At 44.1% G+C, this 17429-nt stretch overlaps 1 protein-coding gene across 5 annotated transcripts in view; it reads right to left on the bottom strand.

Annotated features, from left to right (window-relative positions):
* Positions 1-15583, bottom strand: part of NRP1 (neuropilin 1) — a 114557-nt gene extending 98974 nt beyond the window's left edge. For 4 of the 5 annotated variants that reach the window (XM_027717333.2, XM_027717335.2, XM_039380635.1 and 1 more), the window contains exons 1-3: positions 15475-15583; positions 14849-15309; positions 11448-11622 (exon numbers count right to left, since the gene is read on the bottom strand). In XM_027717333.2, coding sequence (XP_027573134.1) covers positions 11448-11622; positions 14849-14915 — 242 coding nt within the window. In that variant the 5' untranslated portion in view covers positions 14916-15309; positions 15475-15583. The remainder of the gene's footprint in view (positions 1-11447; positions 11623-14848; positions 15310-15474) is intronic. The other variant, XM_039380634.1, reaches the window with a different exon arrangement.
* Positions 15584-17429: the final 1846 nt, after the last annotated feature.

The following is a 17429-nucleotide window of genomic DNA, read 5'->3' as shown; positions in this document are numbered from 1 at the left end:
CGCTACTCTCTGAAAGTAAAAAGATTGCCACATGCATTCTTATATAGCAGCATTTTGTTAAAAAAAAATTAACAGTTAGAAGATGAACAATGCAAAACAATGGCAAATAACTATTATACTGCACTACATTTCCACCCAGCAGTCTCCAAGGATTTTGCAAACACTAATAACCACGTCCTCACATATTTGAAAACCAGAGAAATATTATCCTCTTTAAGGAAATCAAGACACAAAGATGATGATTGACTGTCCCAAGATCAAGCAGTAGGAGAGAGTTAGCACTGTAAAGAGCCACAGTACCATAGCACCCAATCCTGTGTACTTCTTTAAAGCTGTTAGTGGAAAGAAGGACAGAATTACTTCATTCCACCGATTTTTAAGAAGCTCCTACCCATTCTGCCTAAGTATTAAAGTCCAGTCTTGCTGAACAGCAAAACTTTAACTGAACTTCACTCTGAATTATCATGTGTTCAGCTACAATACTGGCCTTTCTTCTGAGAATTTCTAGGGAACTGTAGAAATGTAGAGTCAGCTCCTCATTCAGTTGATGTAAATTACTGGGGCTCCACTAATTTCAATGGAATGATCTTTAGACAAATTAAGAATATGACCCATGAAAAAACACCTTCCTTTCTTCACATATTTAAATAAAAAATATCTGGTATCTTTCAGATGAGAAAGAGCTGAAGCTGGGATGCAGAATGGAAGGATATATTTCATTTTCTATGCTGAGCATATGGGGCCATGCAAAAGTTACCTAGTAATCAGATATTTATTTTCAGAGCCCTCAGAGTTTGATTTCAGAGCATCAGCTGATCTGCGGCTACATCTATGAACGTGTTTTTACTTTGTAATTTCAAGGGTGGGGGGAGGAATAACTAAGAACCTTGCATGTCATAGGGAAGATCACAGAGTGAGAATGTGCATACAGATAATTTCCATGGAGTAAGCGAGGTGCTTGAAGGTCACACCACAGTAATTTATGTGGCTGCCTGGTAATTCAAGTTCAAAAAAAAGCCTTCCTGGAAAGCATAAGTTACAGCACGCAGAGGAACTGCTTCGGTTAGACACTTCGGCTAAGGTTTTGTACAAAGAACAAAAGCTGGGAGAAAATTGATGTGTCACTAAATCCCCCAATATGCACATCTATATATACATCTGTTTTGCACTTTGCAACTTGCAGTCAGTAAGGCAATCGAATTAATTTAGGTATTACAGTATCCAAACCCCTCTACTAGCATTTTTGAGTAGTTATGTCACAGAGAAGTAGGTCTATACATAAGTTTTTACAGCTACTGTAACTATTCCGGTTTAGAAACCATTATAGATAGAGCAGTATACAGTCCTTTCCACAAACTGCTGATACTAGCAAGGCTTATTGTGCAAAAGCACTGACATAAGACATCTTTATACTAGAATATATGTGTTCCCCAGTGTGTGTTGAATTGTTTTAACTATACACAAACAAAACCTTAATTCAAATCATTAAATTGGTTCAAAAATCAGTGCATGAAGACTAGGCTTAGACAACAAAGATTCAAGTCTCAAGGAGTACACAGGTACAATAATTAAAAAGTGTAAAAATGTCCAAAGTATAAATGTAATAGACAGTAGAAGGAGCCTAATTACCTGGGAAACATGGCACTGGCTCTTGGAAGTAAGTTTTAAGTTTAGTTTGGGAGAGAGCTATTTGTGTGGGAAAGAACGAAGAGCATTGGTTTTTTGAATAATGACATACTATAATGAGAAGAATGAGAAGCAATTTGGGCACTATTAGCTACACTGTTCAACAGTAATAAGGAGCTTGAAAATTATGTCAGAGAAATGAGATAAAGATGACTATTATACTGTTGGAAGGCCATTATGTGGTATAGCTGTGGAGGATAAATGAAAATGGAAACCAGCAAGGAACATTATGATATGTTTATGGTATTTTGTGTTGAGCTGTTAGCAGGTGCAACTCTACTGGCATCAGTGAGCTGTGTTCACTTGCTTCACAGCTCAATGTGGTCCTGTCTCTTTTTTATATACCTACAGTATATAGCCTATGTGCTATCAAAACACATTGGAAAGATCTGAAATGCATCAGAATGTTAGACTATGTGGAGTGGTTAAAACGTGTACCTGATTTAACTGCTTGCCATCTGAAACACAAGGAGATGAACCTAAACTGTCTGCTTTAAATGCATGCAAAGAAGTTTTGGATTTAAGCCCGGATATGAATATACAAATAGATAAAGTTTATAGAACTGTGACACAGAGTCTCAGGGGTTTTCTGGGAATGTCAAAAAGCACTCAGCAATCAGAACATATGCCTGCCATGCTAATACATCTTATGCCTCTGTCTCCAAAACAGATTATGGACATGGCTGTGACACAGAATAAAAAAAGAGTTTTTATTTAAGAACTACCTTTGCATATTTTTCTAGACTTAGTTAAAGCTACTCAAATGAAGCGACAGCCTAGGATTTCCTCTAAGAAGGGTTTTTAGCATGAGGGATGTAAGCCTCTCATTTTGCATCTGGCAAAGTGGTGTGATCGCTATGGAAATAGGCAGCATAGCCTACAGTTCTGCATGGTGATCAAGCTAAAGCTTTTCTAAATTGCTGATCTGCTTCCCTTGTTACAGATGAATACATCAGAAGAAAGTCGGTAGAAGTTGTCTGGCTTAATGATAGATTGGCACAAGATCCTACAATAAGGCAAACTTTGATTCTCACTCACGCACTTAGCAACTTGTCCCAAACCTTCACTATTAAGAGCTAAGAGCTGCAGAAGAACTGATAACCTATTTATGGTGATTTATGAATTGAGGAGACAAAAAAGTATGAAACTAAATCTTCCACTGTATTGTAAATTACTCTGCAAGCATCTGAAAACCACTGTTCTAAAAAGCAATTATTAATTTGTGTAGTGCCAGATATGTATGTCCTAGCTATTAGTCCTGCACAAAGTGAGTCTGTTGTTTTAATTGACTTCAGCGTGACTGTTTATGTGAATGAGCAAAACTTTGGCTGTGAGGGAGCATTTCTCAAAGCTTGAGGCAGAATAATCACTCGGGTGTGAACAGACCTCTCTAGTTATCTCTAGGTTACCAACTTCCAATTTAATAAGGAGTGTTCAAAGGAAAAAAAAAAAGAAAAAGAACTACCTGTATCTTCTTTTCAAAGATGAAAAGAAGCAGGATATGGCTCCAGGAAAGGGCTGAGCTGCAAGGTCAGTGCGTGCCCCTACCTGCTGTGGGGTGCTCCAATCCCTGTCCCACCCCACAGCTCTGATGGCTGTGTCTTCACATGGGGGCACAGAGCAGCCCACAGCACAAGTGTGCAATGGAACCCAAGCTGCTGGGAGTGTAAGGAAGAGATTAACCCAGGCTCTCGTTCAGTGTGAGGCTCAGCCCATCTGTGTTTAGGGGAGACATGGGACATGTGGCCACTGCAACTCCACGTCAGCATGGAAGGCAGCAGACAAACGCCCAGTTTCTCCTGTACAACAGCTGGTTATTGTGCTTCTGGGATATGCATAGTTTCTTCTGGAGAAAATCATCACATTAAATGGGTGTCTCTTCCACATATGGAGATATTTTCTCAATGGTCCTTTTGAGCCATCTAAATTCTTCATTTTATAGCATTACGTAAAATGCTTGTAATGATATTAACATGCAAGATGAGTCTAAATATGCACAATCTGTCCCTGTTTAAATATATTACTATAAAGCTCACATGGTTCTTAACCAGCTCTGTGGATCACAGAGTTTCACAGTACTGATGTGTAAAAAACAATCAGAAATTTGATTTTTGAGGTTACGTTTTTAAAAACCTTTGATATTGCCCATGAAAATCAACTTCCTCCATGGAAGTTTAGGACTTAGGAAGGGGGTTATTCTCACATTTTTGTGAATTCCAACAGAAAAGCAAATGACCTATGCTCCCAGAAAGTTGGCAGGTGACTTATTAAACTTCTCTCGAATCTCCTTCAGGAAGTTCATTAAAAGTCTATTTGGAAATGGCCAGGTGCTTGCTTCCCACAGCGTAAGAGGGAAATCTGTCACCCTGTTTAAAAAATTGTTTGGTTACTCAGGATAAAGAAATAATCATTATACCAAGCTGTGTGGTTTTATGATGGAAAACTGTGGCTTGGTGAGAAAAGTGCCAAGGTCAATGCGATGAAAGACCCACAGTGAACTCAGACATGGTTTCAGAAGTCAGTGGTGGACAGAAGCCAGGAGAACAAAGTCTTTCCTGTGGTTCACTTGAAAACAATTTTTAAGATTCTGGATAAAAATAGCTCTCTAGCTTGAGAGAGTTTTTAGCTTGAAAATATATCATTAGAGAAGATTTTTTTACGTTTTGTGAGGATTGCTAAGGCTGACAAAATTACCTTGTTTGACACTGGATCCTGACCTAAATACTATGGCCAAGTCAACTAACAGGAAAATAGCAGGGCTAAGCCTTTTTCATTCTTTATTCTGCCAAACCACTGCCTCTTGCAAACAGGATTGATTACAAACACCCAATTAAGAGGCATTTGGAACATGATCTGAACACTAATCCTGTCTCTTTTTCTCTTTATACCTAATTATCAGCCTTAAGATGGATATTAGCACTTTAATTAGTAGATTTACTTTAGGAACTTCTACATAAACTAAGAAATCTATAACACAGACACAAATACACGTATATAGGCACAGTCCTAAAAAGGTGCATGTAACACATATACCTATATCTAAGTAGTCCTGTGTGATATATAAGCATAGACATATACATGTGAGTGCATGTATATCCAATTTTCAAATATAATTTCATTCTTTGGAAATATTACGAAAGAAAATAATTGAATTTTGTTTTGCATCAGCTGTATAAAAATATATCATAATTATCAAATTATGATCCAATGTTATAGCTTGCAATAAGCTATAATTAAGAAACTAATTTTCGGAGACACATAGGTTTTTGTTTCAATTAGATTAGCGCAGGAAAGGAGGGTGAAGAGCAGTGTGGGGTTGACTGAAAACATGTTGTGAGTTTCATGGGGCTAATGCCAATGTCTCTGGGTTTCAATTTAGAAAGGATTCAGACCTCTGTTCTGAGTTTGTTTATCTCTGTCCACAGAAAGGATGAAGGATTAGGCTTAAGGGAATCCATATTTGACCCTCAAATTTTTCCTGTCTGAAGGGCATCTGGTTGTAGTGCATCTAGACAGAATTCTCCTCACAGTTCACTTAACTGTCCAGATTAATAGAAACACCTGCATGTGACTGGTTTTACAGTTTTAGTGTGCTACTGTAAAGAGACCCAAGTCAAGGCTCCACTGTGCCAGGGAATGTACCCATACAGATAGAGTGCAACATCGGGCTCTGCATCCAACACCTCAACCCTAAACACAGGCCAGCACAAACTCTCTAGCTATGACCAGGCGGTTTGGTCATGGATTTCCTAATACCTTTTCCTGAGGAAACTCAATCTCAAACCACTACTCTAAAAGAAGGAATTGTTAAACAGTTTGACAATAGAGACTTTTACAAGAGTTAACTGCTTGGATAAACCACAAAGGAATCTTTTTATTACACTGTATAATCAGAAAAACAATATAATTTTCAACTTGTTTCAACTCTTATTTAGTCTCTAAAGCACAATAAAATAACAGCATTCTCTTCAGATGCTTGCATCTGATACTCGTATGCAAATACATGCTGAATTTTATAGCAAAGAGAACATTGTATATATTTTCATAATCCAGAATCTTTAAGTTAAGGAGAAGATTTTGGAGCAGAACAAGTGTTTTCTGCTTCCCTGATCCTGCTCGGACTCTGGGTTAATTCCTTTCCTTGGCACAGCTTACTGCAGCCTTACAGAGGGTACCGAACAGCAGTGGTCACCAGCAGGACTGTCTGGGTCTAGCAGCATGCTCCCTGAGAAAGCATTTTGTGTGCTTTATATAAAGCACAGAAATTCCCTCAAAGTGTGCCCAGACACATGAGACACCACATGGCCCCTAAATCCACTGCAACAACTCATCCCAGACGACACCAAAACCACTTGTTTCTTGGTTTAGGGACAGAATAAAGGATGGTCCCCTTCATCCCCTTAGTACTTCCAAATAACCTCTCAGTAACCCCAAACAGCTTTTGAGGGACAGATTTTTGAGGGAGGCAAAGGGGTGGAGATGTTGCCCCTCTGGTCCAGGTACGACCTTCCCAAGGTGTCAGTGCCCACGTCCCCCTCATGGCTTCGACAGAGATGCCTCTGCCTACCTGTGCCTGGGCAGCAGTGTCCGCGGTGGGGTGGCTCCAGAGGTGTGGGCTGGGTGGTTTAGTTAATCCAGATCAGAGCAAGCAGGGGCATTCCCACCTCTCTTAGGTACCTCATCCTGCTGAAATACACTAAAAGCCCCATGCTGATGCTTAGGGGAGCAGGGTCAGGTCACTAAAGCTGTATTTCTGTTGGGAAGCTCAGAGGCCTTGGCTCCTTCAGACCTCTCTAGTCAACCGTGGGCAAACACCATCTCTGCCTCCCACAGACCTGAACAACTCTGCTCCTATGACAGCCCAGCCCTTACCCTGCCTTGTCACCTGCAGGCACCTCTCTGCCTGCCGAACTCAACAGCAGCAGAGAGAGAGGGAATTAGGAAGCACTGACTGATATTTGCCATCCAAACAACTAATCCAGACACAAACCATCCTACAGGGCCTGTGCTGCACCCTTCTCCACAGCCTTCAAGAATCATGGGAGATAGCTCTGTGGAAGTGGAGGGCAAAGTTCCCACTGCTTCCAAGGGCAGTGGGGTCACACTAGGCCCAGACCCCCCATTACGCCCGAGATGTCCTTGGTGCTGTTTGTGGGAGCAGTTTAGGACTGGGCAGGCTCCAGATGCACCTCTGGGCAGTCAGGAAGCAGCTATTGCGTGCTACTAATGGCAGAAACCTTTGGACAGGCAAGTCCCAGCAGTGTCCTTTATGGGTGGCTCTCCAGACGGGCAACAAGGACACGTGCACTCTTACTCCCATCAGCTCAACCCAAAGGGCTCGAACCACCCCTGCACAAAAGGAACAAACGAGAGGTACAAAGTCCGCACAAAGCTGTGTGGAAGAATAAGAACCAGGATTTAGACAAAAGCAAATGAAAGCTTAAACTTTGCAGGAACTAAAGAACGGCTGAGCCGTGACTTGGCTCGCTCCTGTTTATTTTACCAGCTTCAGTTTGTTATACCTACAGATTTGCAGCATAAATCCATTGACATTATTTAGAAATAAAATGGATGGATGAATTTCTGACATCATTAAGGTCTGTGGGAGTTCCATGGGGCTACAGTTTCACCCTGTAGGATACCTATGCTTTCTTTCTTACTTAAGGATCTGCAGGAGCCATTTTCTTCTATATAAACAAACAGATATTTTTTGCTCTGTATTCTGTAGCTGACTGCAATTTCTATACAGCTCTAATCTCATCGCTCTAACTAATCCCTGGTAAAGGCAATATAAAGAATAATTATCTATGACATCTTTCCTTCTACAACGTGAAGGTTTCCAAAATGGGCGATTTTTCCATTCTGAGCGATTTGACAGCATTGTGTATATAATCCATAAGTGTTAAGTGAGGATAATATTTATTCTCTATGTCTGTAAATGATGGCCAATAAAACAATAGTGCCATGTGGCATATCTACGAAAACCTTGTAAAGCAATACAGTCAAGTCTGGCAACAAAGTCAATAATTTGTCAGTAAGGAAACCACTATTGGGCTTTCTCTACCAAACCCACCACATTTCTTAAGCCCTTTTCTTCTGAAGCTTCACATTCATTTTCTAAATGTTTTTAACGTAGTGTCTGTGAAATTTTTATTGCTCCCTAGATAATGACATCTGATCTGAATGTAACCACACACCTCTTTGCTCAGCAACATTTGTCACAAACCATTATAAATTATCATGCTGATAGTGTGCATTGCTGGGAAACCGGAAAAGTTCCATAAATTCAAAGTACTGTATCAGTGACATTCTTGTTTATTATCTAGGTATAAAGTTTTACTAGATTCAAGATGGCTACATTTACACAGTAGGATATTTCAGCAACACAAGACTTGTACAGCTTGCACTAAGTGCTGAAAAGCATTTACCACATGCAACAAACACTGGAGCGTTTTAACTAATATGTGGCCATATGTTTTGTCTCTTCTATTCATTTTAACCATGTTCCTGACTTCAAAAATGCAGGGTTATTATTTGGGCTCACTTGAGAAAAGGCAAAATGGCAAACCAAAACTAGTTTTCTCTTAAAGTACAACCATAATTTCCGTGTCTTGGCCTACACAAGAGGAGGCATAACACTCATCAGAGTTAAAAGTTAAAAAGAGACTGCATATTTTTTCATTATATATGTCCTTGATAACAATCTGTGGTTGACATATTTGTATACTTCCTGTCAAAACCCAGTATTTCCATTAAGCTGGTACAGTAGTTCTGTCTAAAAGATTTTCTATTAGTTGAACCTTGCTTGTGTGAACATATTTTTAATTATTTGCGTGTCTTTTTTCTTCAAAACCGTGAAAGTTCAGTCCTTTGGAATGCCTCCAAAGAAACAGGAATTTTCACCATGTTTACTTGAAATTTAAAACAAATGGTTCTGATTGTCAGAAAAACATACATATATGAATTTTATTAGCAGTCATTTGAGAAATGCTTATTCATTAAAGCATGGCATAATAAGTAGGTAAATCAAGGGCATATTTTTAAATTAATTCCAAACCTTAATATACAAAGAGACTAACTGGGAACAGCTTCAGTACAGCTAATGTTTAAATGTGCTGCTTTTGACTCTCCTCAGAGAATCAGCCTTTCACCAGTTTTACATTTCAATATATCTAGCCCTCTGTATAGAGTAATATTTTTAAAAGTTAGATAAGGCCCCTTGATTTTCTTGTTGGCACTATGGAACAAGAAGATAACCTTTCCAAAGTCACATTGTTTGCCTTCCTGGGCTCAGGGGGTCCCTGTTAAAGTTGTTTTCAACTCTAACTAAGGTCCAAGATGCAATGAACAGCATTATAAAGAGGATTTTGGGAGCTAGGCCAGCAAGCTAATCTTCTCTAGTCTACTCTAATTGTATGGGACATTTTTTGTTCCCAGACACGAATTCCCTTATCTCTCATTTTCTATCTGCATTTCATATTTAAGTGTTTATTAATTTCCAGTGCTAAACTTTTCAATAAACTAGAGTGTAACCTAAATTACACATTTCTAGATTGCAGATTGAGTTTCTAATAAACTAAGCATATTAGAAAAACAAAGTGTACTTAGCCTCAAAACCAAAAAATCTTGTGATAATTTTATTGCTTCAATCTCCTGGTTTATCCTGAATTTGGTACAAGGAATGTGAATTTTGTAAGTAGATGCTGAAATTTCAGACCACGGAGATTGCTGACAAATTCCTGGTGCTGAAATAATTTTCTGTTATTCGGGTCCTAAGCTTTTTCTTTGCACAAATACAATCCCTCTTAAGTTGAAAAGAACAATTTTCAATGTGTGTGAAGTAGCAGCTGAGTAGTTTAGCATAGCCTAGAAAATCAGCATTTCAGCATAGTTAAGATAATGGTAAAGTCATCACCATCACATACTGCAAAGACAATGCAAACAACCCTGTGTACAGACTTCCTTCCACCCACTACCATCTCATTACTGCACTGGGCTCCATTTCAGAGGAAGAAATAATGCAGGGGGGAGAGTGGACAATGAACATTGAGAAGGAAGCAACAGAGGGAGGGAGTCAATCCTTTCCCTGGACCCAGTTCAGCTCAGTCTAACACTGTTTAGCACAACACTATGCCACAAAGATTACTTGTTCTTCAAATAATTGTATGCTGTACACCATTTTACTGCTGCCAAAGCCCATGTTGGTTTTACAGAGCTGGAAAAACATGCATTCTAGAAAGAGAGAAAAAGGATTTGACACTTCATTTAATTTTCCAGTTTTTATCTAAGAGACAAAGAGTGACAAACATTTTAAAGAATTAGCAGCGTCCCACAGAATGAAAGCAAAACCTGTATCAAGAAGACACAGGGAAGTGAATCACTACCCGAGTACAAGACATTAAAAATTAAAGAATGGGAAGTCAGTATGTGAACATATGGTGTGAATATGAGCTGCAGTTCCAATGCCACAGTAAAACCTCATTTTAACGAAGAATCAGTTTAGTTTTATGAGCACAGGGTTTTCCTGCATTATCACTCAACTATGGTAGTGAAATGTGGCTGTATAAATGGTTATAAAAAAAAAAAAAAAACAACAAAAAAGCAACTAAGCACCACACTGCATCATTAAAGAACTTCATTTTAAGAGAAAACAGTAATTGTGATCTAAGTAATCAATTTATTAAATAATAGGAACAAAGACGTGCATGGTAAAAATTAAGTGCTTGAGTACAGTTACTCTCTTTCTCTAAATCCAACACTCTAATCTCATGGTCTGTTACAACCACTCCTGATGAGCTAAACATCATTTTATGGGACTAAATCCTGCAAAATCCTGAATACGCCCAAGAAATGGCAAAAACCACTGGCTATTGAGTTTAATCTTTCTGACATGCAGAGAAAATCTTGACTAGTAGCATTAATGAATAGTAACTCTACTGCAGTTATCAGAAGAGAATGAAAAAAATACGACACTCAAGGAATATTTAAATAATGAATCACTAAAATATTTTCTTCATGAAATAAGCAGGCTGAATTTAGAGGGCATGTTGAAGAGGGGAATGATCTGACCATGTGTTGCCTTGGGCAAGCTATGTAGTTTACAGATTTTGGGGAAAGTGGAGAACAGTTTCTGGGCGGTTCTGATTCCCCTTCTCACTTTTGGAACAGTCAGAGGGAATGAGAGGACAAGGGAGCAAAGGCAGCCTCAGCTCTCCCCTTCTTCTTCTCAGGGTGCTACTGGAGAGCAGGAGAAGGGGAAAGAAGAGCTACTGGCCATAAATCAGCAGCAAAGGCAGAAAGGGGGAAATATGACTATCAGTCCTACAGTCCACTGCCCTTTAAAGCATGAGAGCAAATGCCAGACTAACCCTACGTTAAGAGGATTTGGCAATTTATAAATGGCCTGTCTCTGCCATGGACCGTTCGTAGCTCTGGGGCACAAAAGGAAAAGGAACTACTTTTCCAAACTCCAGAGACTTACTCACAAAAGCAAGCAGGCCAACAAACGGTGCCTCACCCCGACCGCACCCCCATACCGCGCATCACCACCGATCGCCACCAGCTCACAGCCCATCGGGCTCAAACGCACTGGGAAAGCTGTAAAGATCTTTTTTACACCCCACACCCCCCCTCTCCCCGAAGGACGCTTCTCGGAACGCCAGCGGCCGCAGCCCGGCCCCAGGACTGGGATCCCCGCGGGCGCGGGCGGGCGGCGCGGCCCCGGGCGGCCGGCAGGTGGAGCCCTGGCGCTCCGCACTCACTTGCAGTCGCGGTCCTCCAGGTCGAAGTGCGGGTTGAAGTTGATCATGATGCGCTGGTACGGCTCCGGCGCCTGGATCAGCCACTCGCACTTCTGGCTCGGGTGGTAGGACTGCGGGTAGCCGGGAGACGTGAGGTACCCGGGGCTTAGAATTTTGATCGTGTCGCCGCACTTATCTGCGAGGGGGAAGCAAACAGATGGGCTTGGTCTCAGTGCCCCCAACAAGCACCCACACCCCAAGCAGACCGGCTGGCTGCCGTGGGAATGCTGCGGGGCCCGCAGCCTTCTACAGGCAAAATTATGCTGCATCCTTACGCCTTTAAAGGCATCTCTGCTATGTTGTACCGAAAGGAAGAGGCTTCCTTCTCCAACCCCATCCTTAAGGCAGTATGTAGTAGAAGATACCCCATTTCTAAACAGTAAGGATACTGTTTTAAAAATCCCTCCTCTCCAACAGTGCCCTTTACAGTGTTAAAACCCTGCACCCTTCACAATAGAGCGTTAATGTTGGCTCAGAAGAGTACATAGGACACAATTAACTCTAAAAAGTATAATCTTCTTAAGTATGAAGTTTTCAGAAAAGCTGGGAGGAGGTGTAAAGGGATGCCGTTTGACCCCCTGCCCAGCTGTGGGATAAGCCTGGTCTGTGTCACTGACCACTGGGATTGTCTTGGTGGATCCAAGCTCATCCGCAGCAGGCCCTGCCTTTGTTTTATCAGTCCATAAATCTAGACAGGTTGAAACTATCTGTGCTCTTCAAACCCAGGGTAGCAGAGAACAAAGTAGCTCTAGTGAAGCAGAAATCATCCACTATTTATTCTTTCAAGGAAGTTTGTTCATGCTTGGAGACTGCATCAAAGTAACGGAGCAGAACAACATCCCTTCCTGTCTCTTCCATTCCTTCCTCCCCTCCCAAAAAACAAAGATTTATTTCTAATAGGAAAATAGGTGCAAAAGTTTCAAGAATCACCAAGTGTGACTGAAGTGTGGTGTGCTGCATCTTGCTCCTCTGGTCAGCATTGTAAAGGTTTCATTGTAAGGTTTATAGAAAAAATAAAAAGGGGCAAGAAATCCAACCTACACAGTCACTCACTCCACTGTCTAGTGCAGGTTTGTGTTATCACTTTTTTAATACTATGGATTTCTTTCAACAGACCTTCAGGTAAGAAGAATATTCTCCACACATTGATTTTAATTTGGAGCAATAAAACATGACAGTAAACTATGGACAAGAAGAATGTCCCCACTAAAAGGCAAGACTATATATCATTACATCCCAATAGTGGTATATACAGGCTGCAGCGCTCTATCTAATACATTCCTTGTGAAAGCAAAATGGCAATCCTTGCTCTCAGCATGAATTTATAAGGGTACAGGATTTTATTGTAGGAAAAACAGGTCAAATGGAAATGAATGAGAAAGCGCACATCAAAAATGCATAAAGCAATACTCTTTATAGAAATTATTTGCCATAAATTAGAAGAGAAGGGGATGATACATACTCAGCTACATGGTCAAAAGCCAGATACTGCTAAGCATGTTGCTGGGAAAGGCTATCTTATTATATTTCCGCTGTGCCTTTGCAAAACAGGCTGTTTTCCTCTGACCAGAACAAAAGGAACTGCAGCTCAAAGCTCAAAAGCTGTCACTGGTGATCTTGCTAATCCGCTGTCTGGGGCTCTCAGGGAATCTTGCCTTTTCGTCCCTGTGCAAGCACACTCGGAAAGTGATCCTGTCTCATTAAGCCCACTCCAGCCCTGCAAACAACATGGCAGAGTCTGGCATCTGTTAAATGCCTGAAATAAAGCAGTGCTGCTTCTAGTCACTTGACAGAGTCACTTCAGAGGACGCTGAGGTGGACTCACTACCACCAGGGCTCCTTAATCTGCGATTTCTGGGAAAGTGACAGTGTAATAAGATAATGCGGTCTGCTAGACTCTCTGGCTCTGTGCAATCTCTCTCACACTTGATTAAGAAGAACAGTTTCTAATGACTTTGGACCATTAGTTCCAAATAAGGTTAACGAATTAATTTAGTGGACACTAATACTGCATGTAGGTGAAGGTGGCATAAGTAGGTCTGGTAGGTTATAGGGGAGGTTAATAGCCTTGGTGACTCCAACAGGACCACCACAATAACCACTCATAGTGGAGGCTTCTGCCCAGCAACTGGCTCTACTCCCCTTCTTTTAATAGAGATAAATGATCAACAAAAGCATGGAGTGGCCCTCTCCCACTCCTCAGAGGTACAGGACTAGCAGCAGTATGGGTTTATATGTGAGGCAGCTGCCCACACCCCTCACCTGGCCTGGGGGGATGAGCAAAGTGCACCTCTCAGAGCATCCCCACTTCAGGCTTGGTGCACGCCTCTAGCACCTCTGCTCCTGTGCCACAGCACTGGCTGATTAAATTAAGCAGCCTCTTCAAAACATATTGGGAAAGAGATTAACTTCCATCATAAAACATGCGATTTTAATACTCTTTCTTGCTTGACACTCCACTTGTGGTCCCTTATTAAAACAATATACCAGTATAAGTGGAGGGTGCTCTCTTCTTTTAATTACTTAGATTGAAAATCAAGTCAGGCAAAAGTAAATATTTGATAATTAGTTAATAATAATTGCTCAGGATTTGCCGGGAAAGGAAGACTCGCACGAGCTGTTTCATGTGCAAGAGCTAAACGTCAAGCAATCCCACAATTAGACCATCCTTAAAAACGCATCATGCAGTAAAATATTCGCAGTGCCCTAGCATTGTTCGGGGAAGGAGGAGCATGCTGCTTTTAATTAGTTGTGTTTTCAAGGGCTGCTTGACAGTAAGCTAGCTACATCACTCATTTGTTATGGGATTTCTTCTCTTGGAAAGGAGTCGTGAGCCTTCACAGAGGAGCTCAGCTCCTCTCTTGGCACAGTGCAAGTTGCACGTAAGATGCAGACTTGGGAAAGGGGTACTCTAGAGAGCTCTCCATGTGAAGACTCCTCGCAGGTACACACACAGCTAGTAAGAGGCACGATCTAAAACTTTACGCTTTGAAAATAGACAGGGCGGGGGGAGGGGAGAGAAAGCCCTCCCTTTAAAGTGTTCATTATCTTTCAGATATCGAAAGGAGAGACATTTAATTGCCTATGGGACGGAACATTATTAAGATAATTGGCTGTCCTGATCCAACGAGAATGAGCAGTCTGCTTCATACAACAGCCCGAAACAACAGAAAATAAAATCGGAAGGCAATGCCAGGGTGGGCGATCCTCGGGTGAGGACTCTGCCGCATCCCTCCTCCGGCAGAAAGTTCCCCCCAACCAGGCTCACGTTGGTGCCGGTCCCGCGGCCCCCCGGCTCCCACCGCCCACTCCCGCGCCCACAGCCGCCCAAGCTGAGACCCGACGTCCCACGTTACACTCACCGCTCCGCAGAGCCCTGGCGAGGGTGAAGGTGAGGGCTGCACAGTGCAGGAGAAGTCCCCAATCCATTTTCCCTTCAGGGGAAAGGAGGAAAAAAATAAAAATGCCCTCCACGCACAACTCTTCCTTAAATCCTGCAACCGGAGTGAGGAGCAGAAAGCACGGTCCGCAAAGGCAGTCCCGGGGGCAGAGGGAGGCTGGCTTCTCTCTGTGCCTCAAGCCGCCCGCATCCTGTCATTTAGCTCCGGCTCCCTCTCCCTTTCCCCACACTTGTTCTTTCTCCAGGCGCCGCTGCCTCTGCCATTCCCAGCGAGACTAGAAAGCCAAATGAAAACGAGGGAAAAAAAAATAACAAAAACAAAACCCAACAAACACACAAACAAGACAGACAAAAATCCTGGCTGCTGCCGGCACCTCGGGAGCGCTCTGCCGGGCGGGCTCCGGGAGACGCGGCGGGGGTGCTCTGCGGAGGGGAAATAAGGAAGGGAAAGCGGCCGTGAGCGGGAAGCAGCCGGGCGCTGGAGTTTGGCAAACTGCGTCCCCGCCGCCTGCCCTGCTCTCCCGCGGGGCCGGAGCCCCGGGGCGGCGGTGCCCGCGGTACCAGCGGTGCCCGGCGCCCCGCACTCACCTGCCCCGGCGGGGGACGAGCGAGCGCTGCCGCCGCAGGGACTCCCGGCCGGCCTGGGAAGGGGGAAGCGCCCGGGCGGCTCCTGCTCGCAGCCTGAGGAAGAGGAGCGCAACTCAGCGGCAATAAGAGAGGCCGAGGAGCCGCCGTCTCCCAAGCCCCAGTCCCCTCCCCCTCCCCGCCCTCCTCCTTCTCCTCCTCCTCCTCAGCCCCCCAAGACATCGGCAGCGCAGAAGAACGAACAAACAAACACGGCGAGCCCCAGACCTGACACTCAGCCGAGGCGTGGTCTGGCGAGCGGGAAGGCGAGGGGAGAGGGGGGATCGAGAGGCGGCGTCCCCCGGCACGGCAGGTAGAGCCGATCCGGGCGGAGGCACCACCTGCGCCCGCCGCCCCGCGGGCTCCTGCGCGGCCCCGCGCAGCCCTGCCCTGCCCTGCCCTGCCCTGCCGTGTCCTGCCGTGTCCTGCCGTGCCCCGGCCCCACGCACCCCCACCCACGTCCCGGCTCGCTCTCCGCACGGTGCCCCGCGGGAACCCTGTCCCGTCCCTTCCCGGGCCGCCCCCTCTGCCACATTTCCCCCCCTCCCAACACTCTCTTTTTATTTCGTGCGGGAGTGCAGCCAAGCGCCCGTCTCCGCGCGTGTCCCTCGGAATCCCTGCTGTTCCCCAGTGGGACACCACCGTTCCCTGTGATGCTAGGAGAGGCTGGCTGCGCTGGTGTGGGGTCAGCTGCCCTCATCCTTCGTGAGAGGATCTTCAAGTGTTAGGCTCATCCGGCCACTGCCCTCGTCCTCTTTGCATTTCTGCATCTCGGCGGGAGGCCTCCCTGCATCCCGTCTCTTTCGACCCTTTTCCCACCTCCCTTCTCACCCACTCTGGCTGTCATTCCTGTCTTTCTGAGCTTCTGTTGTGGCTTTGCCCCTCCAGTCTATCTGTCTCTCATGAAGCCTCTTGAGGGGCTGCAGAGCTGCTGGGGTCCCCCAGGGCCAGCTCTGCTCCGCATGGGGGCTATGCAGGATGAAATCCCCATTGGGGAGTGTTTGTCTCCTTCTGAGCATCCTCCCCCTCCTTGCTCCCACTGGCAACAGAGGACAGGAACTAAGTAGGGACATAGTGGGCTCTGAATCTTGCTGCTTTGGCTGCATGGTCTGGTGCTCACCAGCTATGGGCCCCGTTCCTTCCTTGCCCTATTGCCCTGCCTTACAGGCGGTCCCTGCACCCGGGGAGTGATCACCTAGCCAAACCCGACTGGTTCTTTTATGTGGAATACTTTGAGCTCCCTCTGCATTGAGGCAATCCAGCCGCTGGGGTAGGGGTTAGAGGAAGAGCTTCAAGACTGAGAGCTGAAACACAGTGTTAAATGGTCCCTAAAGATAGGTCTGTGCTAAGAAAATGACCTGCGGCCAGCGGTGGATGTCAGCCACTCTCATCTCCCAGAGCAGTTTGAAAACAATTTGTTACTGGTGCACAGTTGAGGCAAACTCTGTTAATGCTTCATCAGGAAAAAGGCCTGATAGAGGACCTACTCCACGAGGAGTCTTTGTGAGGGATGTAGTGGGAAAAGAATTGGGCTTTGCTGGGGCAGGGTCATCCTCCAAGTGTAGCTGCAGCAATAAATCCCTGTCCACTCTGAAGATGTAACCATGTTTGAAATAGTTTTCAAACATAGTTGTAAGTCTGCAGCCACACAGATTAACTACAAATGTGTTACATCTGTGTGCAGAAATCACACACAGATCCAGTCTCCTCCAACTCTTTGTCTCTAGCCCTGAGTCTGAGACTTCCACTCTCGCTCTCTCTCTCTGCCCTTTTGAAGCCCCGACTTTAAGGTCAGCTGAAGTCTGGAGATTAAGTCCGTAGGAAATCTGTCTACTGGTTTCATGCTGCACACTCTCTTACTACTACTTTCTGAGTTTTTGCCAGATATTCCCCTTCTCTTCTGTGATTGCAGTTCTGTA

The sequence above is a fragment of the Pipra filicauda genome, unplaced genomic scaffold (genome assembly GCF_003945595.2).
Source record: "Pipra filicauda isolate LSUMZ 115617 unplaced genomic scaffold, ASM394559v2 scaffold1_size10287979_pilon, whole genome shotgun sequence".
Taxonomy (NCBI): Eukaryota; Metazoa; Chordata; class Aves; order Passeriformes; family Pipridae; genus Pipra; species Pipra filicauda.
This window is presented reverse-complemented; position numbering and strand designations above follow the sequence as displayed.